The following is a 27,114-nucleotide window of genomic DNA, read 5'->3' on the forward strand; positions in this document are numbered from 1 at the left end:
TAGGGATGTTTCCCCCACACAATTAATTGTGTATCTGAGGATAGTAAACGGTTCGTTCCGGGCGGTACCCTGAAGACCCCCAGTTCATCCTCTTGAAAACGGGGACAAATCTGGACGCGTGTAAAAGTAATTATATAGCCCAGCCAGTAAAATAAGGAACCCGCTACTAGCACGAGCAAAGCTTGCCAGGTGTTTTGAATCCTCGTGGTCCCCAACAGCGGAAGGGTACCAGGCACGTGTAATGCCTTTTACGAGATCACCGAGTGTTCAACACTCGGCTGGGAGAAATAAAAGGGAGGCAATGCAAGCACTCCCAGTCGTGCAAATAGGCAACAATAAGCCGTCACGTAAAACCTCCCGATAATAATCGGCCAATACACAAAGTCTCTTGGACTTGCCGGATGAACCCTCGCTACAGAGCTTCGAGTTCACCGACAGGCATAACACACTCAAACAAGCTTGACCTGACGCTTACCTTGAAGCCGGACGTCGCTGTGTGTGCTTGAGTGGAAATTCTGTTCTGTATTTAAGCTTACCCTTTCGGGTCTATACCTAATAAGAAGTCCTAATCAAGTATACAAATATCAAGTGAACAATGATCCGTTATGGATCTTCTTGCATGCCAAGCGTCGTCTGCACTGTCGCATGAGCATCTTTAACGGTCCGCGCCCTGTCCCAGACGGTGAACGTGTCTTCCAAAGGTCGCTGAGTATTCCGCGAACTCATCCCAACCGCCACTGAGGGTTAGTACCGTAGATGGTCCGCTGAATGCGAATCCGGCCAGTCCATTATTAATAATAAGGACAGCCTGGATTCTGTGACATAGGGCCGTATCTGATACTTGTTGAAAACTCGGAGGTGACGCCGTCGAGTCCCTTGCACCTTGGCGTCTCCGTACATCACCCGACCGAGGGTTCGTCGCTTGAACAACTTGGGCGGTGTCACGTCTTTGTCGACGGGTGATAATCCGCAACCACGGAGAAATCACTACACCACACTGACGGTCGTACTGGTGTTCTGGTCTTCGTGGATCGCTTTAGCAAGATGTGCCATCTCGTTCCGATTCAGGTCTCAATCACCGCGGCCGATACCGCGGTGCTCTTCGTCGACGCTGTCTTCCGACATCACGGCCTTCCTGAATCAATCGTCTCTGACCGCGATCCCCGATTCACATCGGCGTTCTGGACGAAACGCTTCGACCTCCTGGGCACCAAATCCTCATGTCGACTGGGCGCACCCGGAGACTGACGGGCAAACGGAGCGCGTCAACCGCGTGCTAGAAGATGTTCTGCGCAGTTATGCCCCGTCCTTCGAGAACTGGAGTTCCTTCCTGCCTCTTGCGGAGTTTGCACTCAACAATGCCGAGCACGCGTCGACGGGATTGACTCCGTTTTTCGTCAACAACGCGCGTCATCCACGTGTCCCCGCACAACTTGCTGTGGGACAACCCACGGCGACTGATGGCTTCACTCTGGAGGGGGAGGAATGTGATAACCCTGCTCAACCGGTTCCGATACTGGTTCAACCACCGGTTTCCGGTGAGACAACGGTTCTGCCGTCTACGAGTTCAGCTACTCCTGCAGTAGACATCAACGCGGTGACGCGTTTACAGTCGAAGAAGATCCTCGCACCCGCGCAATCCACGTCGTCGCCGTTAGTTGACTGGACACACCGAACGCAGATCACTCCAGCACAGCCACACTCGACTGTGGCTAACTACGCGCCGAAACCCCCAGCGCGACCCGCTGACAAGGCAGCGTTATCCGACTTTGTCCTTCATCGCCAATCGGTTACCCGATTCGTCCGTGACGCGCTACAACTCGCGGCTGACAAGCAGAAGGAAAACGCTGACAAACTGGCCGCAAGAACACAAGTGCATTCAAGATTGGTGAGCGAGTATTACTCTCAACGGATGGAATTCGTACCTCTGCTATTACGAACCTAGGCGCGAGCAAACTCGCGCCGCGCTACATTGGGCCATTCAAAGTACTACGAGTTATGGGTGATGCCTACACGCTAGACATTCCTACGTCGCTACGACTACACCCGACGTTCTACGTCGGGCGTCTTAAGAAGTATCTTCCCGCGATGATCCCGGAGGCGGAGCAGGCGCATGCGTTGAGCGGCCCTCGCGATGAGCCTGTCGAGCCAGCGTCCCATCTGTCCCAGTTCCCCGCTCGCGCGGAAGAGCTCCACCCCTCGGTCCGCCAAACACCTGCGCCTCCAGACTACGCAGTCGCTGCAAGAGTTCACGATCTCACTGCCGCAGACTACTCGCCGTCGCCTCGGCGTTCCGAGAGCTCACAGCCGCCCGCTCGACCTCCTCCTGTGCGTCCCGAGAAGTGTTGAGCGCCTGATCAACGTCGTGCTGGTCAACCAGGTCGCGTCGAATTCCACCGCGACGGTCCTCCGCCCATCGTTGACTCGAATGGAGATACGTGCTGGATTGTGGACCGTATTGTTGATCACGAAGATCATCCCCGCGTGCGTCACTCGACCAAGTCGTCGGCTCAACACGCGGCTCCCGCCGCGCGGAAGTATAAGGTACGATGGCTCGGGTTTCAACCTGCTGATGATACGTGGGAGCCTCGCGCCAACTTGCTTCGTGACATTCCTGATGTCGTCCACGACTACGACTCCAGCCTCGAGTCAAACGCGGCCGCGAGTGACCTCGCGGTGATCGAGAACGCGATCGACTACGTGCCCTTCGAGACGTCGAATGCGCAGGAGACGGGCTCCGCCGCGAATAGCCGCTTGGGTGAGCTCGGAGAGTGAGCGCTTATACTTCTCGATCCAAGCGTGTTCGGTCGGCATGAGCGGATACTCGACAATATGCTGATCCTACTCAGCTTGCGTCGGGCGTCGCCCGATGTCCCACGAGCTGCAACCTTCGCGTACGTTGACATAGCACAAACGGTCTTCGGTCCAAGCGTCGTCGCAGACTTTCAGGCGCAGATCACCGAGTGAATGCTCGGCTTATAGGACTTCGCGATCACCGAGCCAGCCGACGACACTTTCTCCAGCCTCATGCATCCGATTCCACCGTCGGATGAATGCGCACCATGATCTCTGCAAAGCTTCGTACGTCGCGCCGTCGAGTGTTTTGTTCCGGAGACGCCTGAAGCGCCGAAAGTGGTCCTGCATGGTGTCCAACGCGTCCGGGGTCACCGCCCCGGACAAGTCGTACAGCGCCCACGGCTTCATATCCTCGTTCATTACGCCGGGTCGAACCCCAAGTCGACTCACGCTCTCAGGTGCGATATCAGCGGTCCACCCACTGTTCAGCGTCGTCGCCGACGCTGGAGCCGTCCGCGTTGTTCCGCTTCCTGTCTGGTTCGCCGCCCCCGTCTGCTGCGCCATGTTGTTCTCGTCCGCGCAAGCTGTATTGTACTGCTACTGGGCTTCGCAGGAGCTCCCGCCCGTCAAGTTCTCAACCGCTCTCTTCTCCGCCATTTCCAATTTTTTTACCGATTGTTCTCCGAAGCGCACCCCCGTTAGGTGATTGCTGTCTTAAGAGGGGGGTGGTGTAATGGGCCCTCCCAAGTTACATATGTAGGTAGTTTTATAGGTTCTTTGTAGTGGTTCACACCATTACATAAGTAGGTAGATTTGCATTACAAAAGTAGGTGCAGCAGCACACGAGTAGCGTGTGCTGAACTGCCGTCACCTTATTGGTTGAAATATGGGAAGCCAGACCCATAATCAACCAATAAGGAGCTGACGTGTATTTGAGTGGTCAGGGCAAGCTGCCCTGGACCTAAATAAAAACAGAGTTGATTTTCCTTCCGACTAAGTACTTGGTTTCAGTATCACTGAACTTGTACGCTTCCTCATCACTACGTGTAAGCAAGTAACGGACACCCCAGGCCCGTTACAGCGCCGGCTCCGACGGATTCTGTAGGAACGAGATCAGCTCGGAGCACGCCGCGTCCGACGCGTCCGCGGCCAAGATCGCGTCGCGCAACGAGCCGGTCGCTGCGACTTCCATCGCAGTGACATCTACAGCAGAACACACGGCGCACTCGTCGTCGGCTTCGTCCCCAATCGCGTGGCGGCCAAGTTGTGCGTAATCTGGCCGACGCGAGAGGGCATCGGCAAGAATGTTCGTCTTGCCTGGCTTGTAGTGAACAACAAAGTTGTATTCGGAGAAAAGGGAGAGCCAGCGCGCCGTGTGCTGGGACAGATGCGGACTCTTCGTTGCGGTTCGCAACGACGCGTGGTCGGTGTACACGACGAAGGTCTGTTCGCCCAAGAGGTAAACTCGGAACTTGAGCAGCGCATAGCGCATGGCCAGTAGTTCCTTGTCGTGTACGGGGTAATTCTGTTCCACTGGTTTCAGCTGGCGCGACTGGTAGCTTACCACTCGTTCGCGCCCTTCTGCGTCGAATTGCATCAAGGCGCAACCAATCGCAAAGTCACTGGCGTCGCATACCACGTGAAATGGCTTGGAGTGGTCAGGCAGCATCAGGACGGGCGCGGTGGATAAGCTCGTTTTTACCGCGTCAAAGGCAGCTTGATGTTCTGGACGCCATGTCCAAGTGGTGTCGGACTTGAGTAGTTGCGACAGTGGACGAACTGTCGCCGCGAAGTTCTTGGAGTAGTGATGGAGATACGTCGCGAGGCCTAGCCACTGTCGGAGCTGTTTCGCGTCCTGAGAAGCTGGCCAGGCGCAGATGGCGGCCACTTTCTCGGGGTCAGCACGGACACCGTCCATGCTGACGTAGCTCCCGAGGACTGGAATCTCGGGGGCGCAGAAGATGCATTTCTTCAGGTTGGCGTAGAGCTTGTTTTCACGCATCCTTCCGAACACCGTTCGTAGGTATTGGAGATGAGCTTCGATGTCAGTCATGCCGGCGTCGGCATGACTATGAATGAGGATGTCGTCAAAGTAACTGGGCGCAAAGTCGCGATATGGACGCAGCAAGTTGGGCACCATGCGGTTAAAGGTGGCAGGGGCGTTCTTGAGCCCCTGTGGCATGACTAGCCATTCCCACAGCATTCCACTGGGCGTGCTGACGGCGGTCAGTGGCACGTTGTCTTCGCGCATCAAGATCTGATAGACCGTCCATCAGATCAATCGCGCTATACGTGGTGCTGCCCCCACATGGAGTCAAGAATCATGTCCTTTCGTGGTGGCGTCGTTAAGCTTGTTGAAGGCGTGGACGATCCTCCACCCCCCAGTCCCCCAGTCGCTTTCTTCACACTGAACGTAGGACTGGAGTGGGGTGGCAAGCTCTCGCGAACGTGGCCGGCTTGCCGAAGACTTTCGAAAAAGGCATCGATCGCCTCGACTTGGTCGCGGGGAAGTGGCCACTGTCTGGTGACACAGTACTTGGCGCCAGGCACGAGATCGATCTCGTGTCGGACTCCGCGATCCGGCGGAAGGGCCGCCGGAACCTTGTCGGGGAAGATGTCGATGAATTCACGGACGAGAGGGGCCACAGGGTTAACGGAAGCTTCGAGGGCCGGTAAGGATTGTGCAGCGTAGCGCGCTTCACGGGCTGTTTTCGGTTCGGCGCTCGTGGGGCGCGTCTGGGAGTCCGGCGCTGAGGCATCGGTGTCGACGTGGACAGTCGCGATGGACGCGGCGTCGCTAGCTACGAGCAAGCACATTTGTTCGACGTCGCCGTGCTTTAAGCCGCGGAGAAAATGTTTCCAAGAGAGACCGGGAAGCTTTGTGATTGCCGCGGCGTCGCACGGTGGACGTGCGACCTCAACCTCACGGCGACGCGGAAGCTGTCCAGCAAGGACTGCGATAGTCTCGAACTCGCTCAGGACGGAATCCTGCGACGGGGCACGGGGTCAGCGGGGGCTACGGCGACCACGACGACGAGCAGGACGGAGTACATCTGGCGATGAGAGCTCACGCTCGATCATGGCGAGATCAGTTGGGCGCCGGGGTATGTCATCGGCGCCGGGACACGAAACGTGTAGAACGATTGCATCCTCAACACCAGGGAGCTCCCGCACAATCATGCGCGGGAGCTCAGGCTCGACCGCGCGTGGGACGCCACGCTCTACCATATTCACAGGTACAGGGAGCTCCAGCTCGACTGCGCGCGGAACCCCTGTTCAGCCGCGGGCAAGAGCTCACGCTCAATCGCTTCACGAGGTAGGAGCTCCTGCTCACCAAGATGTGGGAGACTCATCTCGACCACATCGGAAACGCCCTGAGGCTCCGACTCAGAACCGGCACAAGTTGCTGGAGCACTGGCTGCGTATGAAGGGCCATCGCTCTCATCAAGTGCAGTGGTGGTCATGGAGTCGGGGTCCATGACAGCAACGTGTGGCCAGAGGTTGGGCGTACCGCTCTGGTACGCCAGTACTGCGTTGACATCGATATCGCGTAGCCGAACAGTTCGGGTCAACCACTCGATGTGAGGCTGGTGACGCACTAGCCACGGAATGCCGAAGACGCAGTCGAATGAACCGCTCAACTCGATCACCAGGAAGTCGTCCGAGCTGGAGAACCCGTCGAATGCATACACGAAGGCGACCGAGCGCCGGGGCATCCGACGCGGCTTGCCGTCAGCGTATTCGACGACCATGTGGCCTGGACCTTCGCTGATGCGCGTGGTTGGCGGCAACACCGATAAGCTGTCGGCGCGAACGAAGTCCAGCAACGCACGGATCGGGCGCTGGCGCCGTCAACGTGAAGACTGAGTATAATCAGTCTCGAGTCGCTGCCAGAAGTGGTGGCGAAAAGTCGTGTGTGAAGCACTGGAGGGCTAGAAGGAGGCTCTGCCACCAGAGATGCATCTCTCCTTCCATTCCCAGTAGGGCGCCCCGCACCTACTGGTTGTCGCCGTTTTTGGGAACGGCGATCTCGGACTCCACCGTGACGTTTGCCAGGACAGATGCCGACGCGCGGCACACCGCCGCGCGGTGTCCGGGCTTGCGACAACGGAAGCATTTCATCGGACGTTGGCTGCGCGTCGGGGAGCGCGGGACATGTCGTTGACCGAGAACGATCGAAGTGGCGGATGGCATCAATCTCCATCGGTTCTGGTTCCGGTTCGGGGACCGGAGCCCGACTGAAAGCGAAAGCTTGAGATGCCGCGACGCTGTAATCTTCGCGTAGGGCCACCGCGAAAGATTCTTCCAGCGTAGATGGGGACTTCCGCGTTAAGTAGAAGCGTTGATAGCCGGTGTTCATGCCGGACACGAAGACATGGACTGGGGTCGCCATGTCAGCCGGATGTGTCGTGATGCACGAGATGAGGTGACGTGCCCGCTGGATATACTCGAGAATGGACATCGTGCCTTGCTGCAGCGACAGGAAGGCGGAACGCTGGACTCTCTCGTCTTGGGGCGAACGCGAGTCGCAGGTCAAATTTCATTGCAGCCATCGTGGGAAAGCATGAGGGGTTGACAACGAGCTTGCCGAGGGCCCACTCCTTTGCCTTCCCCGTCAGTTTTGAAAGAAGGAAGCGAGTCCGCGCGAGCTCGGTGGAAAGCTGCCGGGCTTCGCCTGCGATGTCCACTTCGCAGAATCACCTGTTCAAGTGGAGGCGACCGTCGCCTTCACCACTATAAGAGGAGACATCGAGCTTGACGATGTCAGTCTTGTTCATGGACGGCGTGGGAGTCGACACGCGCTGACGGAGGTCAGCGTGCTCACGCCCCATGAATTCTTGGGCGGCAAGGCGGTGTTGAGCTTCGGCTCCAGCCGTGAGCAACGTGTGGATGGCAGCGTCGTCGGACGCAGCAGCGAGGCGGTGCAACGCCTCCCATTCGATCGAAGAGAGGTGGGGGAAGCTGTCGTGTTCCAGCGACGTGTTGGGAAACTTGGGCAACTTGGGCGCGTCGGGCATCGGCATGTCGTTCATCGTGAGCGTTGGACGGGTGACGAAGTGCTACCAGGTGTAACGGGCTTTCAGCAACCCGTTACCTTGCGTACACTGTGCATGAGGAAGCAGGCAAATTAGACTCTGATGTATTGAAAGCTAACGGCGTGGTCCGAGACCACGCCAACCAGTAGATGTGGTCTACAAGCTGATAGGCCATCGCATTGGATGCGATGGCGATGTGTGACGATGGGCCCGTCACAAGGGTGGTATAGCTGTTCGTGGCTCAATAGTGACGCTCATTGCGATGTTAAAGAAGACATCGCAAACTCTCCAATGTAAACTATGTTCCTTCCTCGCAGTTTCGTCTTGATGTCCGCTCGCTGATGATATTCCATTTTGAATTCCCCGCACGCGATAAGAGCATCGATTATGAGGCTCTTGTGCTTGGCAATATTCGTGACGATCAACAGCAAGGTGGAATAGAGAGGGGCCGTCGTCTTTAAGTACATATCGAGCGTCGCATCTCCGAGAGAGATTATTTGACATGCTAGCTCTGCCGCGTTCTTATCGCTCTCGTTGGGCACATTGACTTCTGGGGAAGGGAGTACGGAAACCCGTCGAGCTCGTTTTGGACATTGGAGGTGTCCCTGTAGCCGGATGGCTCCTGCCAAGGCATGAATGTGTCTTAAGATGTCATCGCAGCGGTGAGAGACGTTATGACTGGTATCTACAACAAACTCGACCAATCACAGTCAACCACATGTAGTGCGATAAGCCGCGAGTGCCCGTAATCCTAAACTTAAATAAAGACCGAGTCTGGTGGGATGACTCGGCTTGAGGCGTCGTCCTCAGCCCTGGATCGCAGGTGCTTCGGCGTGCGCTCGTCGAGCCGCTCAGGGTCCTGTGACCCCTGACCAGCAGTTCTATAGAGCTAGTTGTACTGCGTTTTTCATTTGGTAGAAACCAAGCTGCATATTTAATTTAAGTTCTAACTGGATTTTAATTCATTTTAAAAAATATTTTTATCAATAAAAAATGTCTTAAAGCAATTGTTTAAAAAAATGCTAAAATTAAAAGGAGCGGGAAAGTAATTTACTATTAATAGTTCTAAAATTTGTGGTGTGGAGCTGTATTAATAAAATAGAGACTTTTCGCAAGTCACTCCACCCGCACATTATCCCCACAAAGCCAAAACAGTCGAGAGACGGTCCAGTGGGGCCAGCAGTGAGGATTGGAGTCCACAGAAATCGCGATTATGGAGACAGCTTTCTCCACCAAACACGCGTGGCTCACACAGCCAACACCACTCGTGGCCGCGAGTGCAGCACTTTCAGATCTCCATCAAGGACCATGGCTGGAGCGCCGCGCCGCAAGAACTTCACAGACGATGAAGACCTGGCTCTGCTGCGCCAAATCCACGCGGACCGCCCATTTCTCCGGCAGCGAGGTGGCATCATGGCAGCGTGGGAGGCCCTTGCCACTAAGCTTGTTGCAGACGAGAATTTTCCACGCAACAAGCTGAGTGGCAAGACGGCCAGCGGGCGCTTCGACAAGCTAGTCGAGGCCCACCGCGCTGCGGCGGAGGAGTCGGCGAAGGTGTCGGGCGTGGACGAGGACAGTCGAAAAAGGTCATCCTGCTGGACGACCTGGTGGCAATGCTCGACGACCATGCAGCCAAGACGGACGCCGCGAGGGAGACCGAGCACCGAAAGCGCGAGCGCGAGGAGGAGACGTCGCTTGTCGCGCGTCGACTTTCCATGGAGTCGCTTAAAGAGAGCGGAGACGACAGCACGCCCGTCAAGAAGCGCACGGAGACGGAGTTGAAGGATCTCCTGATCACGCTCAAGGAGAAGGAGCTGGCGGAGAGACAAGAGGTGCGGGAGCTGGAAGCTGAACGCCGCCGACGAGAACGAGAAGAAGACCGCGATGAAGCAGCTCGAGCCCGCCGAGAGGCGAGCGAGCAAATGCTCCGCCTTGTCAGCGTGATAGGTGATGCTGTGCTTGCAGTTGTTAAAGCAAATAAAGGTGATTGAAAGGGATACACAAATGACGTTTATTTAGCGAGTTTTGACGTTCACTTAGCTAGGTATGCATCCAGCGAGGGTGGTGCCAAGCCGAAGGAGGCGCTAATTTGGTTGCCTCCATTATAGCAGCAGTGACAGTTTGTGAGCAACATGCTCACAAGCACATACTTACCAATGGGACTCAGTCGCAGACGGAGAGACTTGTTAAAGTCGATGAATGCCCACCATGATTTCATGCTACCAAATTGCCATTCAACAGCTTCTCGGACAGAGCTCATGAGCTTATTGAAGCGCTGCTCGGCATCCGTCGGCGCCGTTTTTCGAAAACCTGACACTAGAAACTTGCGTATTCCATAAGCCGGATCCCCGTAGAGAGCGTACCCATCGAATATGGAGGCTCGCTCTCCATAAACTCGATAAATTTGCTCTCACGCAGCAGCGTGCTGTCATGCCGCCGACCCTCGATCGGTCCCCAGAAATGCAGGGTTAGCCCATCGGGGGCGACCACTGCTTGGTAGTTGAGGCAATGAGTGCGCTTGTGGCCCGAGTACACCTGTTTCTGAAGGTTTTCTCCGCGCCCAGGGCGAGACGAGGGCCGGCAAATGCGGTTCTTAGTGCCGTCTATGAACGCAAAACGTTCTTCATAGGCGACCCGGTGCGGTGCACGGCATCTGCATATGCACGGATGCGCTCGGCCACATTGCTTCATGGCAGTAGATAGTATCCTCGTATCTACTAAACAAGTACGTCACTGTAGGAGAGTTAGTCAACGAATTTCACTGCCCATGCGTCCTTGCTCATCACGTACCGACGTGCATGAAAATACGGCACAGGGCGCTTGTGGAGCGCCCAAATCTGTGAATCATGTCGTAATGGCGCTTGGGGTAGCTCAAGCGATGGAGCAAGATGCACACTGCCTCAGTGGCGTGCGCCTTATCGCGCGAGCCCGTGATCACGAACTCCGGAAGAGCGAAGAGCTCCGTTAGGCGGATGAAGCCGGCGACATCAAAGCGAAACTGCTGCCTACAGTCCTCGTCCGATAGAGTTGGGACGCAAAACCTCACATCTGGGATGATCGGACGCTCAGGCTGCTCGAAGCTGAGTAACAGAGCTGCCTCCGCAGCCGTAACTGCGTCGCCGAGGACTTCGTGGAGCAGGAGGAGCTCCATGCGGGATGAAAAGTGATTGGTAGTGGAGAGCATGAGCAGATTTGGGAGGGTTTTGGTCTGAAGATATTGAATCCTGCGAAAACTCGTAATGTGGATGCTGCACATTATCTTTGCCCAATGTTTTGTGCGGGCAAAGTAGCGACAAAGACTATTGCGAAAAGTCTCTAATACTAATTTTAATTATCTTCACAGCGCAGCCCGTGGATTGTCCAAATTTGGACAATTTGGGCAATTTTGGACAATTTGGACAAGTGTGGACAATTTGGACAAGTTTGGAAAGACTATGGAGTACATACATGTACGCAGCATAACGTCACTGTTAGCGAGATTATTTTCGATTCTGATGGTTAATAATTGTCCAATCTTCATTATCCTACTCCCGTAACATCACTATCGGAAAATATATGCCACCGTAGCCAGAATCAGCTATATTTTCTCATAATAATTTTAGACAAGCGCTACTAAATCAAATACAGAATCAGCTTTGATTTCTCATAATAATTTTTAACAAGCGCAACTATTATAATCAAATAGCATCGCGTTTTGAGAAGAAAAGGAAACACAATTTGGTTACAGCGATTCTGATTTTTTGATTGGTTAAAACATCTGATCAAATTCAAACTACCAGGTCCTGAGCGGTAGCTATAGGTCGGCCAGGAATGTTATTAAGGATCATGCCAGCAGACAAGTAGCACAATACACCTCACCCTAAATTAAGAAGTCCTACCAGAAATGCGTTGGAGCTCGAATCCATAAATCGAGGGGAATTGATTGCAACTTGGGTAGCTTCTACTCTCAAGTCATCAAAACTGTTTTGAAAGCCACTTGCATTTTCAAGATCCCTATGGTTCACAATAGTAGCCTCATCATACTATTTTGCAGCACTTTACAATGCAAAGTTAACTCCACCCCACGACACTTGAGAATAACATTATTTCAAGAGGTGATATAGGCTTCGTTCTAAAATTTGTAATGTGTTTTTGTTCTGCTGACTTTTAAAGGTACATATATTGAAGATACGGTAAATAGAAGACTATTTATCATCAGCTCAAAGGATTGTAACGGGCCAGTTATCTCGTCCGGCCGTGGGGCGGGTCGTTGCTCCACAGTGCTGCGCTCGGCATCCGCTTTCACTAGACTCCGTAACTTTACTTAATATTAGACACCACTGGCTGACAGGATCCACTTGACCCTGCGCCGGAACGTTCATCACTTGTGCCCGCTCCTACTTTATTAATCAACAATAAGCTGCTTAAGCCACCTGCTAATGCAGCCAACACACTCAATTAGGACTCGTCCTTGGACAACGCGCACGCTGGATTCCCCATCAGTGCACACGCCGCCCTTGTACTCGCCCCAGCACTCAAGCAATGCACACTGGATTCCCCGTCAGTGCACACCACCACCAACAAGCTCAACGACGGGCTGGATTCCCCGTCAGCACACGCCGCCTCGCCTCAACCAACAAGCTCAACGACGGGCTGGATTCCCCGTCAGCACACGCCGCCTCGCCTCAACTCTTGCGACCTCTCGATCGCGCACTGCCCGCTTCCGCAGGCCACACACACTTACTCCGTACCGAGAAAATTGTTTACTCCCCACCGAGTAGAGCCACTTGCTCTCCTCTGTGTAGATCTACTTGCTCTCTTCCGAGCTGGTTCTCTTTGCTCTTCACTGAGTAGAGCCACTTGCTCTCCTCTGCGCAGATTCGTTTTTGAGCGGCCAAGACCGCCTCTCAGCACCTGGCGCACTGGGTCCCCCATGATGCGCAGGCACGCACTGCACTTCAAGGCCACGGTCTTCATTTGGACATCCTCCAGCGCCATGCGCTGCCTCACAGAGCCCGACGTCTCCGTACGCGGTGATTGTCTGGCACGCCACGTGCCACTTCTGCTGCGCTTCATCATCATCATCTGCACCTGCTGTGCTGTGGTCTACACCACGGTACGGTCCGTTACAGGATGTAGTTGGACGTAGGGTTCGTCACGGGGGGATTGTTCTCCATGTGTCGATCGCTTCTAAGAGTAGGAGCCATTTAAATGTAAATACACTTAAATGTCAACTTTAGGAAACTAATCAGGAAGTAAGGTAAACACGTAAGTGCCGGGCAAAAGGCCGCGACAGGACTGCGGTGTCTGGCGAGGCTGCTCTTCTCTGCTGCTCTCTGATGAGCGGCAGGCGTCAAAACGCAAAGTGTGGAGCAGCCTCCGCCAGAACACCGCTGTACCGCAAAAGTAGATTAGTATACAAATAGCAAATAAGTCAATACTAAACTCTAGATAAATGCACTCTCGTTTGAGTACACCATCTTGGCAGCGCACAGCCAACGATGTCCTTGTGCATACAGTCCTTGGTATAGTCCTTCGCCATTGCACGCATGTGTACTCAGTGTAGCCGGTTGTAGTGCAGCCGCAAGCTGCACTGCAAGGCGCATGAGTGTCCTTGGGATGTGTCTTTGCAGACACTGGCAGTGGACGGTGGCTCGTAGATGGGGGCACCGGACACTGGCAGACTGCAATGCACTGGCGCTCGACACGCAGGTAAGTTTTATAGCTCACAGATGTTTGATACTACCTTTAGCCTTCAAGGCATCAACAAGGCTGAAACAATAATTACTACATCAGCTCGCAAGACTGGCAAAAACACGCTGATGGTTTTGTTGTACACGCAACTACATGTAGTAGAGCTTAGACTAGCGCTACCTTGATCTGGCAAACCTAGCATCAATAATAAAGGCACAAAAGCCTCTTAAGCACCGCAGAGATACCAACCCTTTGCCATGAACCCTTTTCGTAAAGCAAAGTGGCAACGTCAACAACTTGTAAAATAATTTATTTTCATCATTTCTGTCCTTCTCACTTATGCGAGGCAGATAAAGCTAAAAACTCGTTTCTCCAGCAATTAGAACCGTCATTTTCAAAACTGAAAATGACACCCTTCCCGCCGCCCTGCCGGGTGTTTTTGGCTTCTTTGCGTTGGCTTGGGCGGAAGGTGTTCTTGTTTTACTTCTTAAGCGACTTGTGGTGCGGTCTACAACGTCGCGTGAGTCAACGAACTTCATGTTAATTAAATGCCTTCAATTTCATTTTATGGCCAATCACACGCCGTTACTTTAGCGTTACCACTTCAGGTTACGGGATCTCATTTTTCTAGCCATCGAGATGACACCAAATCCGCAAGAAGTGACTGTTCCAAAGCATCGCAGTATTTACATCAAACTAAAAGAAACCCAACACGCGGAACGCTACCCACCTGTTCGGCCAATTCGATGCGGCGAAGTAGCTCGTGTGAGTAGCGAGCCTGAGGCCACCACGTTGGGAGGGTTGACGACTCCGCCACTGTGTCATCCGAGTTGTGCTGATGTTTCAACTACTTGTATCAAACCCGTTGGGTCAAAAAGAAATAATAATGAGAAAGATGGAGTCTACCAGATCGTGACAACGGAGAGACCGCACCATCGCGCGGGGGAATACGCTCAATGGTCGTAGTTCCTGTGACGAGGGCTGTAGACCGCGTTCCTTGGCCTTGTCGAGCAACGAGGACGACTGCATGAAAGGGTTCCCGTCCAGCGGGAATTCCTCGCCATACCATTCGACGAGCTCTCGTTGGTATCCCAGGAAGTCAAGAGATTTCACGAGCTAACAAGCAAGAGAACACAATTTTTTGCTGTTAGATACTTCGCGTGTCCTGGAGTTCAACGTATAACGTGTTAGCATCCGTACAGTGACAATGAAGTCACTGCCCTTCCAGACGAAAGATGCAGTGTCGATGCCGGTCGATGAGATCTGCCGCCACTTCCAAACGGCCTCGAGCACGTCCACAGTTCTCTCCACGAGTGTCACGAGGGCATTTGTCAGCTCGTCAAAGGCTTGGAAGCGTTCTCGATACAGTACTGCCGTGGCGTAGCGCTTTGCGCCAGTCTGGGCGGCCTTTTGCACACTCTCGTAGGCGCGATCGTACTGTATCAATGCTGTTGACGCAGCTTGAAATAGTGCGTTCTCTCTTGGGTCTCTCCGAGATTGCGTTCGTCGGGTTGATGATCGAGGACGCTGGCTACTGATCGGTCTGGCGGCTTTGTCTGCTGTTAGGCTCTCGTCTTTTTCTCGTGTTGGATCTGGCAACGTGAGATGATGTCGACGATTCCATGGCAGTGGCCTCAGCGTGATTGTGCGGGCTTCATCTAACCGAGCGATCTCGTCCTTGCAAGCGATTGGTTCACTCCAAGAATTCTTTAAAGTTTCGAACTCGGTCGCACGAGTCTCTTGAGTGCCTGTTGTCGTAGCACGCACACACTTCATTGGAACCCTCCGTTCGCGCTCGTAGTCGCCGTCGAGAAAGTCTAATTGCAACAAGTGACTGTCACTGTCAATGGCAGCGATACGGCAAAGGTGCCAGCAAGGTTTTGTCGCCAGTACGGAGCCGTTTGTGCGACGGCGACGGCAGCTTTCAACAAGCTGCCCGACCTTGAGATTGGCAGGCGTTTTAACTTGACGCATACCCTCGTGCTCCATAGCTGGAGGTTTAAACACCTTGGTGATCTCATTGCCAAGCTCAGTGACAAATAACTGTTGTGTGGACATCGGCAGTCGCCGAGCATGAATAAAACTAAACTTGTTAGCGCGGATCTCTTCTTCACGCATGCGGGTGATCTTGAGCTCCTCGCCAAGCTCCAGTTCGCGCTTGGCAGCGGCCTCACGGGCTAGCTGCTCCCGGATGGCGCGAGCCTCGTCGCTTTTGTAAGGGCGGATCTGAGCTCACGTCGAAGAAATGTTAGCATGATACAAACACAGAGAATGAACCAGGCTTCGCACCTGGTCAAGTGCGTCGAACTGCAGTACAGATCGCACCATGCGAAGGACATTTTCATCAGCGTAAAGCATGGCCTTCTCGTAGTTCGTTTCAAGTAGCTCGAAGTACTCTGGGAATTGGCGCCAGATCGTAATAGCAATCGCTGTGGCCCACAATTTGCCGGCTATACCTTCCATTGGAGGTGGAGCTGTGCCATTGATAATAAACTCGAAATTGCTCGAGTAGGTCCAGCTTCCGTCAGGTTCCTGCGCCTCCAATAATGCTCGAATGGGCCAGGGCAGTCGTCGCCTGTCAGCGCTTTCCAACAATCGTCCTTTGGCGTGCTTTCGGGTTGGACTCCCCTGTTCAGAGAACGCTGATTCCTGGCTGGCACAGGTGTCGTCCGCCTTATTGAGAGGTACAATGTGGACTTGGCCGTCTTCAAAGATGACATCGGACGACACAGACTTGCCAAACGCTTCGTAGAATTCCTCGAAGTTGAACGGAAGCTTGGAACTCATTTCTAAACTCTGCAGCAGACACAAGGGGCAAGATTAATGGTCGTTTCGATCTATTTTTCGTTCGTGGTAATTGTTTGGATGGTCATTCTAGTGATGCCGCGTCAGGACTCGGTGGTCGTGGCAAGCTGACGGAACTGCGCACGAGTGAACTTCTGCCAACGAGCGTACAGAAGACCAGCCAGTGTCACCCCCACAACAAGCAACGCCGGAACAAGCGAGAAGAAGACATCTACCGCGATGTAGACCAGCAATCCAGTCGGGATAAGGAGTGCAATGATCAGCACAGTGATGTTACCAGGGACTGCAGCAGTAGCCAACAAGTTAGTTTTATCTTCAAGCCTGAGGTTCAGATGCCATGACAACATACCTTTGAATGGACGCTCAGTGTCCGGGTGCGAGAAGCGCAGCTTGATATATGCGACTAAGATCAGCAATTGATAGAAAGCCGAGAGCGCGTTGGTCATGCCCAGAATTTCGTCGAACTCGAACTTGACGAGCACTAAGATGATCACAAGACTGGCGTAGACTGCATTATGGGGCGTGCTGAACCGTTTGTTGCGTCTTTTAAGGAAGGCGACAGCAAATAATCGTCATTAACAAGGACGCGTAAAAACGTCGACCTTAAAAGGGTTAACTTACGCTTTGAGAAATGCTGGAGCGAGGCCGCACTCTGCCATACCCAAGATCTGGAACGAGTCGCAAAATAGTTCGGCGATGTACATGCCAGCATTGCTGCAGAACGTAGCTAGCACGACCCAGTTTGATAGAAAGCTGCCGCCAATTTCTTCCGCGATACTGGGAAACGATCCTTCTTCCCACGTCGTCCAATGCGGCGAGTTAAATACCGTTGCTCCAAAAAGCGGCGCCAAATACGTGAGCGCCAACAAAAGCACAGAGATCATTAGCGCGCGAGGATACGTCTTTCCCGGGTTGATCACTTCGCCACCGAACACCGACATGCCTACGGCGCCGTTGAAGTTCCAGAAGAGAGTATTGATCAGCAAAGACCAGAATTGACAGAGTTAGTTTTGCACGACTACTCAAGTACTATCGACGCTTACGTTGATGCTGCCGGACATGCTGACAAAGTCTCCGTTTTCATCATAGACGACGTCAGAGCGACGAACCTCGCCCACTACGCCCCAATCACTCGCGCGAATGACCCCCCAGATAAAGAGGACAGTAAATGGAATCATCACGAAGATAGACATCACTGCCATGCCTCGGCCTACGATACGAATACCCAGCAGGTTTGGTAAAGCCAGCGCCAAGGCAATGCCAGCTTTGATAAAGTACTCTGCAACAGGCGAGTTGATGGATCCATAGACATCCGTAAATGTCGCCACAGCCAGCGCCGGGTAGATGGCGTTGTCGATCACTTTCATCACACGGGCACATGAACGTTAAGTCGGGGGCCGAAGCCTATTAATTCAATTGTAAACAACTTACCACCGGATATCCAAGCCCAATAGCCACACTGGAATCCCCAGAACGGTCCGAAAGCGTTGAGCACCCACACTGTATAGCCTCCTGCAGCAACACCAACTAGTTTGTCAGCTCGGAGCCGTTGAGATAAATATCTCATCTCTTACCGTCTTGCGGGAATGTGGTGCTGAGCTCCGCCGTAACGTAAGCAATCGGAATACCAAAAATGAAAGGGAACAATAGCAAAAAGATGAGCCCGATCAATTGGCCACCAGCTACGACGATCAACCAATGCACAAGGGTCAACAGAACTTCCTGTAGGGCCACACGAAGATCGGATTGACGAACCCGAAATGATATACTCGGATCCAATGGGTCCCCCGCACACCTGCACCAAGCGGAATGAGTCTTGGAACGTCGAAAATGGCAACTACGCTCGTCACCTACTGCGAAATAGCACAAGCCGACAATGGACATGACTTTGAGCTGTCGACGAGGGCCTTCCTTGACCGTCTCAAGCGTGGCCCCGAGTCGCACCACATGGTTGCCATCATGTCAGCTAGTGTTGGAAAAACCACACTGGTTGCAAAAACCGGAACGACCAAAGCACCAGGTGTTTTGGTTCTACAACCATGGTTCTTTGGTTTTATGTGAATCTGGTGTGAATGGTTGAAGAGAAGAATATCACTCCAGACAAACGGAGTGTAAGTTTGGCTTTGCTTCTTGTGATGTAGAGCTGTACAAGGAGGGACCACCAGTCGGAAGATCCGTCAATCCCTTCGCTGCTGAAGTGGGGCTGAAGCTGCCATCATTCGTCGGTACGACAGCGTAAGAATGTGCAATATTTGCTGTTTTTTTTATTTCGTGTAACGCTATGCATAACCTTGAAGCCTAGAAATGTACTGGCAAGTGTACACTAGCTGCTTAATACTCAGATGGACCGTGCATTCCTGCAAGGAAGTCGCCAACATGACGTCGCTTGAGACTCGGCAGTCTACTGTGAAGGATATGACTACGACTGCGTCTACCGTCGGGTCTGGGCTGTGCACAGACGATGGTGTTGCTGAGCCTGGACTTCATGGAGGTCCTGCGAGACTACTCGGTTCATATCTTCACTGAGCCTGTGCTCAAGCGGATTCTGTCGGATGGCTACGTGCAGCTCACAGCGTGCATGTTGGTGATTCGTGAGCAACATAAGAAGCGTTGGCGGTGGACGAGAAGCTAACGGGTGTTTATTGTGTAAGGATCGACGTGCGTCAAGACATGTGTTCTAAACATTAGTATAAGACAACCGTGTACGAGATGAAAAAATATATATGAGCAAAGCTGATCGTGGCTGTATCAAATCATGTCTTGCCACCTTTATCTGCTTTTACCGCTGACGTCGAAGTGGCTGCGGACATGCGAAGTGCCAAACTGTATCACAAAATTCAAAATTGCTATAAGCTCTGTAATAACACACAGATAGCGGTTTGAACATACCTGGTTGAATCGGCGGTGAATCTGGTGTCTTTGACAGCTCCACCAAGGTAGCCTTTTGACCTCGCAGCCCTAATAATTCCTTTTCTTGAGGAAAGAGTCTGTCGTTGTGATTCGGAAAAGGTCGTCTATCTGGGTCTGGGATCGGCGCGGACGACTGTACTTTAATCGCCTCTAATACGGTGGCAAAATTGGTCTCTTCGGCGGTGGAAGTTACGACAGCAGGTTGCAGGGATCCAGCGTAGTCTGGCGCGCTGCCCTCACGAGTAATCGGTGGATCATCGTCACCTTCTAGTTCACATAGCACTGACCTACAGTACTCAAAAGCAGTATCCGGCCCGACGACACTTTCAACTCCGGCATCTTCTTCGGGCTCGCAGCATTCAAAACGATCATCGCGATCTCGAAGTCGCGTGCGCTCCGTTGGGTCGATGAGTCGGGTAGCTTTGTTGCTCTGAGAAGCGTCGCGCTCGGCATCCAATTCTCGTACCTTCTTGCGAGCTAGAGCAAGCTTTCTTGCCTTTTCTGGGGACATTTTGTTCCTCTTGGCGGCTTCGCCGGCGTGAAGTACAAGTGGAAGGCCAATTCGCTAAAGTAGCGCTCACACGTTGCTGTGTTGACAGCAATAGACAGGATTCCGATTGCAAGATCTGGTAACTTGCTTCCAGGCATCTCAGAGCGCATACATTTCCAGTAAGAATGAATCGAGCTAAAGTCCGCGAACGATAGCAAAGTATCTTCCTCATCCACGATCCACTTGTGCAAGTCTTCATACAGTCTAGACGTGTCCTTGCCGAGATGAAAGCGCCTAAAATAGTACACCCCCACGCGACACAGGGAGCCAACTGAAGTCAGCGGTGTCTTGTCCAGAAGTTTCTTGCCAGCTTGCTTATGTGCGGGGTGCAAAACGAGTGCCAGAATCATAAGCGGCTGCTCGCACTGGTGCCATCGCTTTTCCACTTCGCGAATAAGATTTTGGCTACCGTACCGATGCTTCGCAAACCCAGCATAGATATCAAGATAGCACACTACGACGTCTGCCATGGTGTATTCGTCACGCTGAAGCTTTAAAGAAGCATAGGCAAGAGGACGCACAACCTCTTCGGCGTCTGCAAGCGAGGCCCAGAATGTCCGATCAGCATACACTCGTAAAGCAGCTGGATAGTCACCAGCGTCTCTGAACTTCATCTCTAGCATCTCCAGCGCACTGCGAACCCTCAGGAGCGACGCGAAGCATCCGTGCATGCTATTCCATCTCGTTTCGCACAGCTGCTTCAAGTGTAGCTTGTAGCCGTAGGTATCTCTCATACACACGTTGGCTTCGACTAGCCACTTGGCCGACGAGGCATTCAGGGCGTTGACAGCATCCGACGCCTGCTTGGTGACTTGGGCGTAGTCAGACTTGAGTACGACCTTCACCAGATTATTCAAATCGTGCGCAAAACAAATTACGAAAGCAATGTTAGGCCAACGGATGCTCAATATTCTCCGAGCTCGACCGCACTGTCCCGCATTATCAGTAACCACAGCTCCATTTCTCCAACCGTCCTTCTGCATGCTGAGCATCACCCCCTCCATTTTCTCGGCGATGGCGACACCATCATGCCGAGAACCGGTGGCAAAAAGACCGTAGACTAATACAAAGCCGAACAAAGCCAGCTGGCTCCCTAGTAGGTGTGCACGTGCGATGTTCTGCCATACATCAGACAAAAAGTTAACGCGACCACCAGTGTTGTCTTGGGACTTTCTAAGTGTTGAATTCTCATGGGTTTCACAAGCCAATGCGTATTCATCAAGAATTTGCCCACCTAATGTCTTGCGCCGTGGGAGGGGATCGACACTACCACTCATTTTGTTTGCTTGACGAAGAAGACGAGCCGTTGACTGGCGCTCAATAAAACTGTCGGGCAAGTTGTTGTCTGCTTGGAATTCAAGAAGTAGACGCTGCAAAACTTTAGTATCGTCCTCTTGTGATATTCCAGCATAAAATTCGTCAATCCGTTTCTGTCGTTTTGGATTTAGCTGCTGAATTAACGCGTCGTAATCGGAGGCTAAGCGCTGCGCTGTTGCCACGCTGCCATCGTCGCCTGCTTCATGATCGGATCGATTCGAAGCCAAAGCGGCAGTGCTAGTAGCTTTCACGAAACCAATAAATCCAGTACAGCGCTTTAGATGGCTCTTGAAGTTCTCGATCCTTCCTTTATTCTTCTCGGTTCAGGTAGACTGTACGTCCCATCCGGCTGCCTGGAGTCCTTGTATTCTTGGTCAAAATGCTTGCAAACGTGCCACGAGCGGCCGTTCCCGCAATCAATTTCAAGATTTGCAAACTCCAAGCGCTCTTCACTCGCGGGATGCCCCATACGCGGCAGGTGTTCTGTTTCAGCTCTCACGCAGATCGACAGTTTATTTGGAGAGGAGAGGGTATCTATTAAGACTGAGAAAAGAGCGTTCGTGCGGTGAGTGTGGATTGTGCTAAAATACCAGCATCAAGATCAGTCGGTCTCCCTCGATACTACCGTCTTACCGCGTACTAGACGCCTAGGCGTTTAATACGATCAAGTCAAAATCATTTTGGAGAGAAGAATCCCTCGTATTGAACGCCTATTCAAATACAACGCCTAGCATGACCATGTGGTAGTAGCACATACGGCAAGCTGAAACTTGTGTTCATCGATGGATGGCCGGCGCTGGCCGGCCGAGCTGGTTTTGCCGATGGATGGCCGACGCTGTCCGACCGAGCTGGTTTTGCCTCCTTCAGTGCCTTGGCAGTTCCCATTTTGCTCAAAAACACGCACAAGCATGCCTTCAAAACGCTCCAGCTATAGCCTACAGTTCAAGCTGCATGTAATCAGCGAGTACAAGTTCAACGTTAAAGGGTGTGGGTTCAACGCGCTTGCTAAGAAGTACAAATTGACGTCTCCATCGTTGGTTCGCGATTGGCACCGCAACCGAGAGAAGCTTCATGCCGCTTCCAAAGACCGACAAGTAGCGACACGAACAGTTCGGCGTCTGCCTGGAGGAGGTAGAAACCCACAGCATCAACAACTGGAGAAGGACCTTCACGAGTGGATCATTGAGAGAAACAACAAAGGACTGCGTGTCAAAGACAAGTATATACAACTTCAAGCTCTCAACCTTCACAGCAAGTTGGTAGTTGTCGACTCCGATAAGCAGCCCGACCCATTCAAAGCATCTTCGGGGTGGCTGGACCGCTTCAAAACCCGATACAATCTAGTCTCCCGCCGCCAAACAACTACCAGAACGCTTCCGGTCGATGCTGCAGCTATTTGTCTTGCCTTTATCAATGAGGCACAAGCTCTCATTGAAAAGCACAACATTCAACCCTGCAATGTCATTAACATGGATCAGGTTCCGAGGTATTTCGAGACCGAACCGAAAACAACAATTACGACCAAAAGCTCACGTGAGGTCTTGCTGCGAAAAGGCGGAACGAGCCACAAACGCTTCACTGCAACATTCTCGATCACTGGAGACGGCCAAATCTTGACCCCTCACTTGTTGTTCTCGAAGTTGAAGAAGATACCTGTGTGTCCACCAGGCGTCATGGTAGACGTTAACAATTCCGGAATGTGGAGCGATGAAATCTTGTTAGAGCACGCTAAACAAGTCATTTGCGGTCGCCAAGAGACAAAGTTCTATCGCCAGCACGTCCTGTACATCATCGATTCCTACGCGGCGCATGTCAAAATGTTTGATGAGCAACGGCTTCGCAACTACAACGTTCATGTGCTGTTAGTCCCACCCAACCTTACGAGTCTCTGCCAACCGCTGGATGTTGCCGTTAACCGCAGCTTTCAAGAATTTTATCGGGACAAGTATGACACTTACATTGCGCAAGCACTGTGTGACTCGGCGCTTCAAACGCCTGCTGGCAATCCAAAAGTACCAAAGTACTTTAAAGTCGCCGAATGGGTGCTTGAGTGGGCAGCAAGCAAAACGAATGAGGAGATTTCTCATGCTTTCGAGCTATGTGGGCTTGTTCGTAGGTCAGCTTTCAGCATGGAAATGCTGCATCCGCCTCTCAGACAGCTTATTAGTGGCGAAATCAGCATGGATGAGTGGCATCAGCGATACCAAGCTCTTGTGTCGAATGTTGACGATCGCGAGGAGCTGTGTATTTCAAACCCGGCATGGTACATCCCTGAAGATATCCGAAGGAGCTTGTTTTTCTGTTTGCAGCATGGCATTGGCGCAGACACACCGGATTATGTGGCTTCCTTGATCCAGTACATGAAGACTTTAGAAGATCTAGATGGCCTTTTCGACGAAGCATATTTGAAGGCGCTACAAGATGGAGAGATTTCAGGCGGCGAGCTTGAGTTGTTTGCCGCCGTTCGCAAGCATCGTTGCAATATTGAAGTGAAAACTCTGGACGAGGATTGCCGTGTTGTCGAAGCATTCGCGTACAGCGTCGACGATCCAGTTAAAACCATTTGTATGGCTCGAATCGGTCATTACTACTTTCTCGAGGTTAACGGCTTTCATCTATAATACATTATCAGTGCTGGTGAAGTCGTGCTCATCTCGATTTTTCTTTTCCCTCATATAAACCACCTAGGTGATCGCGTTCGTCTCATTTGAGATACTCCCTCGAATTATTCCGCCTAGGCGTACTACAGGAATACACCGCCCAGTAGGCGTTCTATTACATTAGAACGCCTAGGCGTCTAGTACGCGGTAAGACGGTAGTACTACTACCGGCCATCGTGCGCTTTTGTCAACTCTCAACCTGGTCGGTTCAAAAACCAGTCCTCGACCAGGTGGCCCATAATTTTTGACCTGGTTGAACCATGGTTTTTGTAAAACCAGTAAAACCAAAAACCAAAAACCAGCCAATACTGTGTCAGCAGAGCTTACACCGCTCACGACCGACAGATCTCGCAGCCTGAAGACCGATTTGTACATGTATTCAGATCCCAGCACCCATCAATCAAGACCATTCAATCCAGACTCACTTCTCCAAGCTCGGCGTCAATTGCAAGCGCTCAGGCCCTGGTTCAGGTGGTGGAACGGATGCTGTGAGTAAGTGGGTTAGGGAAAGTTTGGAGACGTCTGCACTCGTCCTGACGATCGGTTCTATCCGTTCTACATCTTGTTCAAGTAAGGCTTAAGCTTGTCTCTCTCTCTCTACCAACCAATCTTTCAGTGTAGAGCTGAAAATTGCTCACTTGGCATTTTGATGAAAGACCAGAACACCGGCGCGCACAGCACTAAGGGGACTTCGGAGCCCTCGGCCGCGCGGTCAGGCACGCCACCCAAAAAGGTGAGAGCGGCCAAGCGTCTCAAGTGGTCAAACGAGATGGTCGCAGAGCTCGTGCGTCTGCGCTTCGCAGACGGAGACGTAAAACGCCGACTTGAAGCGACTCAGACCAAAACCCAGACTGCTCTAGCTTGGCAATACTTTGCAAGTGTGCTGTCGCAGTCTTTGGGAGTCGTTATCAACAGAGATCAGGTGATGCATCGCCATAACGTCTAATAGCTGGTGAGATTGCTAACAATTCGCTTAATTTGTACAGGTTTTAACAAAAGTATCGGAAGTTAAAATGCATCTATCGCAAGGAGAAGAGAGAAGAAGGAAAGACCGGCAACTGTGCTCGTTCTCTGCGTGAAATTGACGACGGTCTGTGGAGTATTTTGCACGACGCCTTCTCTGGCAAGGTCGGCATAAGTGGTGAGGTGCTGCTGGACTCCCATCTCGATGGCGGGGAGAGCGACAGCTCTGTGGTGGACCACGATTCCGGTGATGCAGACAGACCTCCTGCAGACGCGCCTGGAAAAGGAAAGTTGTCTCCAATTGAGAGTCTAGCTACATCAATGCGGAGCGGCATGGAAGCAATTGCAGCTTCGCTTTCAGCACGCACGTCGCCAGACGATGGATTAAGAAGCCTAGCCGCAACACTAGAACGGCACCACGAGGAAACTCGACGTTTTCAAGCTATTCAATTGCAGCTATTGCAACAACTTTTAGCGCGTAAAAACGCATAATACCGATCAACCATCCTGCTAATCCGAGTAAAATTGTTGGGTTAATCTACGACATGAATATGTCTGCTAGATCGTCTCTTTTAGTTTTTCCAAGTCTGTGCGAAAATGAATGCTCTGCAACAGAAAGACCTCCATCGTCGTCTCGGACTTGTAGTTCTGCACGGTGCGGATCCTCGCCATTTACTGCACAGCTGTCGTTCACAGCCAATAGCATGTTGTGCAGAACGATGCAGCTATATATCACTTTGCAAATGCGACCGGGTGTCTTCTGTTCTAGCTTGGCTAACAGAATCCTGAAGCGATTCTTGAGGCGGCCAAAGGCGCATTCTACTGCAATCCGAGTGCGGGAATGAACGCGATTGTAGATACGCTTCCGACGTTCATCAGCGGCTTCAGATTCAGGGTAAGGAGTTAGCATGTGCCCCCATATCTTGTAGCCAGCATCGGCCAGCAAGTGCTTTCCTGGCGGGACAAATGTGGACAAGCTACCACAGTACGAGAGCGTCAGTATATCATACACAGAGTAAATAGTACCAAAATGACGCACCACTTTCTAACACCCGACCCATTCCATAATGACTGGTCATTGTTGGAGCCCGAACGAATGGATATTGAGCGGAATGCTCCGGTATGATCAACAACCGCTTGGACGTTGACAGCAGGAAATCCTTTGCGGCAATACCAGCCCTCAAAATCATGAGGGCGTGGTATAGCAATCAACGTTCCATCCACCGCCCCAACCACACCTGGGAACCCCGCAACCGCGAAAAAGCCGGCTTCTAGAGAGGCTACTTCGCTAGCTTTAGGTAGAATCACCTTCGTAGCCGCCATGGAGCTGAGTACATCTAAACAGTCATTGATGTAAACCACGGAACGTGGGCGCGAAAATCCCAGCACCGTGGCGGCCTCGTCCATGGTTCCTCCCTGCGCTAGGTAAAGTATTGTTAGAGCAAATCGCTTAACCAGAGGGCACTTACTGTTGGCTGCTGGCTTGCGTTTACACGCGGCGTGGAATTCGCGGTACAACAGTAAAAAAGATTGACGATCACACCGTAGTTTCTTACGAAACCAATTCGTGCTAGGAGCCGCCATTGCATCCTCAAACGTAGCAGTAGGGAAGGTGGAGACACCAGTAGGTGGACGCCTGCAACAACGCTTGTCAAACGTAGCAGCAGCTAGAGATGCTGTGCAAGCACCGAGTAGCACTACGACTACAGCGACGGCTTCGGGGTCCATTTGAAAGGGTGACTTGCGTGAAATGAATGGTATATAAAAGCAAGGCCGCTCTAGCACAATTGTGCTCCACCCAGAACACCTCTGTTCGTTAGGTCTGATCTGCTGCGTGCCAGAACGCAACAGACCCAAATTGGTACACAGAAGTACGGTGGCTACGGGAGTTGTTCATGGGTGCTGTGGAGCCTTCCTGAGTGGAAGGTAGTGATTGCTGCAAACGCTTACCTCTCGGCCACCACGGTGAATGAGGCAGAGTACACAGGTATGATAAACGGTGTCAAGGCTGCTATTGCGCACGGTGCCGAGGATTTAGTCATCGTTGGGGACTCAAGGCTCGCGTTTCAACAATCACTAGGGGTGATCGCATGCAGGAAGGAAACTTTGCTAGCGCTGCTGAATACTCACAAGGAACTCACGGCCAAGCTTCGATCAGTTAAATATCTTCACGTTGTACGAGAATACAACGCGGCCGCGGATTCGTTAACCACTGAAGCGCTGGAATCAAAGGTCAGTCGGGTAATCTTGGCTGAAACTCGCAAGTCGGAATTGGCATCACTGAACCGCATCCAGGAAATGATCTACGAGCCAAATAAAGACTCGGTAGATGTTTCGTCACAAGGAGCAGAGCGTCAAGTACATGTACTGTCAGGCAGCGAGTCTTCAAAGTGGAAAACTTTCG

General features: G+C 52.3%; 4 protein-coding genes across 4 annotated transcripts; 1 reads left to right on the forward strand and 3 right to left on the reverse strand.

Annotated features, from left to right (window-relative positions):
- Nucleotides 1-9,140: 9,140 nt before the first annotated feature.
- On the forward strand, nt 9,141-9,823 carry PITG_03663 (uncharacterized protein; the record flags this gene model as incomplete). The annotated part of the gene is made up of 2 exons (XM_002906674.1): nt 9,141-9,253; nt 9,286-9,823. 2 exons carry the CDS (start codon nt 9,141-9,143, stop codon nt 9,821-9,823), a joined length of 651 nt encoding a protein of 216 aa, XP_002906720.1.
- A 2,446-nt stretch (nt 9,824-12,269) lies between these two features.
- On the reverse strand, nt 12,270-12,896 carry PITG_03664 (uncharacterized protein; the record flags this gene model as incomplete). The annotated part of the gene is made up of 2 exons (XM_002906675.1): nt 12,270-12,345; nt 12,556-12,896. 2 exons carry the CDS (start codon nt 12,894-12,896, stop codon nt 12,270-12,272), a joined length of 417 nt encoding a protein of 138 aa, XP_002906721.1.
- A 472-nt stretch (nt 12,897-13,368) lies between these two features.
- On the reverse strand, nt 13,369-18,271 carry PITG_03665 (Amino Acid-Polyamine-Organocation (APC) Family; the record flags this gene model as incomplete). The annotated part of the gene is made up of 14 exons (XM_002906676.1): nt 13,369-13,495; nt 13,990-14,013; nt 14,213-14,340; nt 14,439-14,621; nt 14,706-15,731; nt 15,795-16,301; nt 16,526-16,593; nt 16,660-16,853; nt 16,932-17,253; nt 17,354-17,372; nt 17,420-17,670; nt 17,742-17,810; nt 17,885-17,904; nt 18,165-18,271. The coding sequence occupies 14 exons, from the start codon at nt 18,269-18,271 to the stop codon at nt 13,369-13,371; spliced, it is 3,045 nt and encodes a 1,014-aa protein (XP_002906722.1).
- A 6,977-nt stretch (nt 18,272-25,248) lies between these two features.
- Nucleotides 25,249-25,620, reverse strand: PITG_03666 (uncharacterized protein; the record flags this gene model as incomplete). Its single annotated transcript, XM_002906677.1, has 1 exon — nt 25,249-25,620. The coding sequence occupies one exon, from the start codon at nt 25,618-25,620 to the stop codon at nt 25,249-25,251; it is 372 nt and encodes a 123-aa protein (XP_002906723.1).
- Nucleotides 25,621-27,114: the final 1,494 nt, after the last annotated feature.

The sequence above is a fragment of the Phytophthora infestans genome, genomic scaffold (assembly GCF_000142945.1).
Source record: "Phytophthora infestans T30-4 supercont1.4 genomic scaffold, whole genome shotgun sequence".
Classification (NCBI taxonomy): domain Eukaryota; phylum Oomycota; class Peronosporomycetes; order Peronosporales; family Peronosporaceae; genus Phytophthora; species Phytophthora infestans.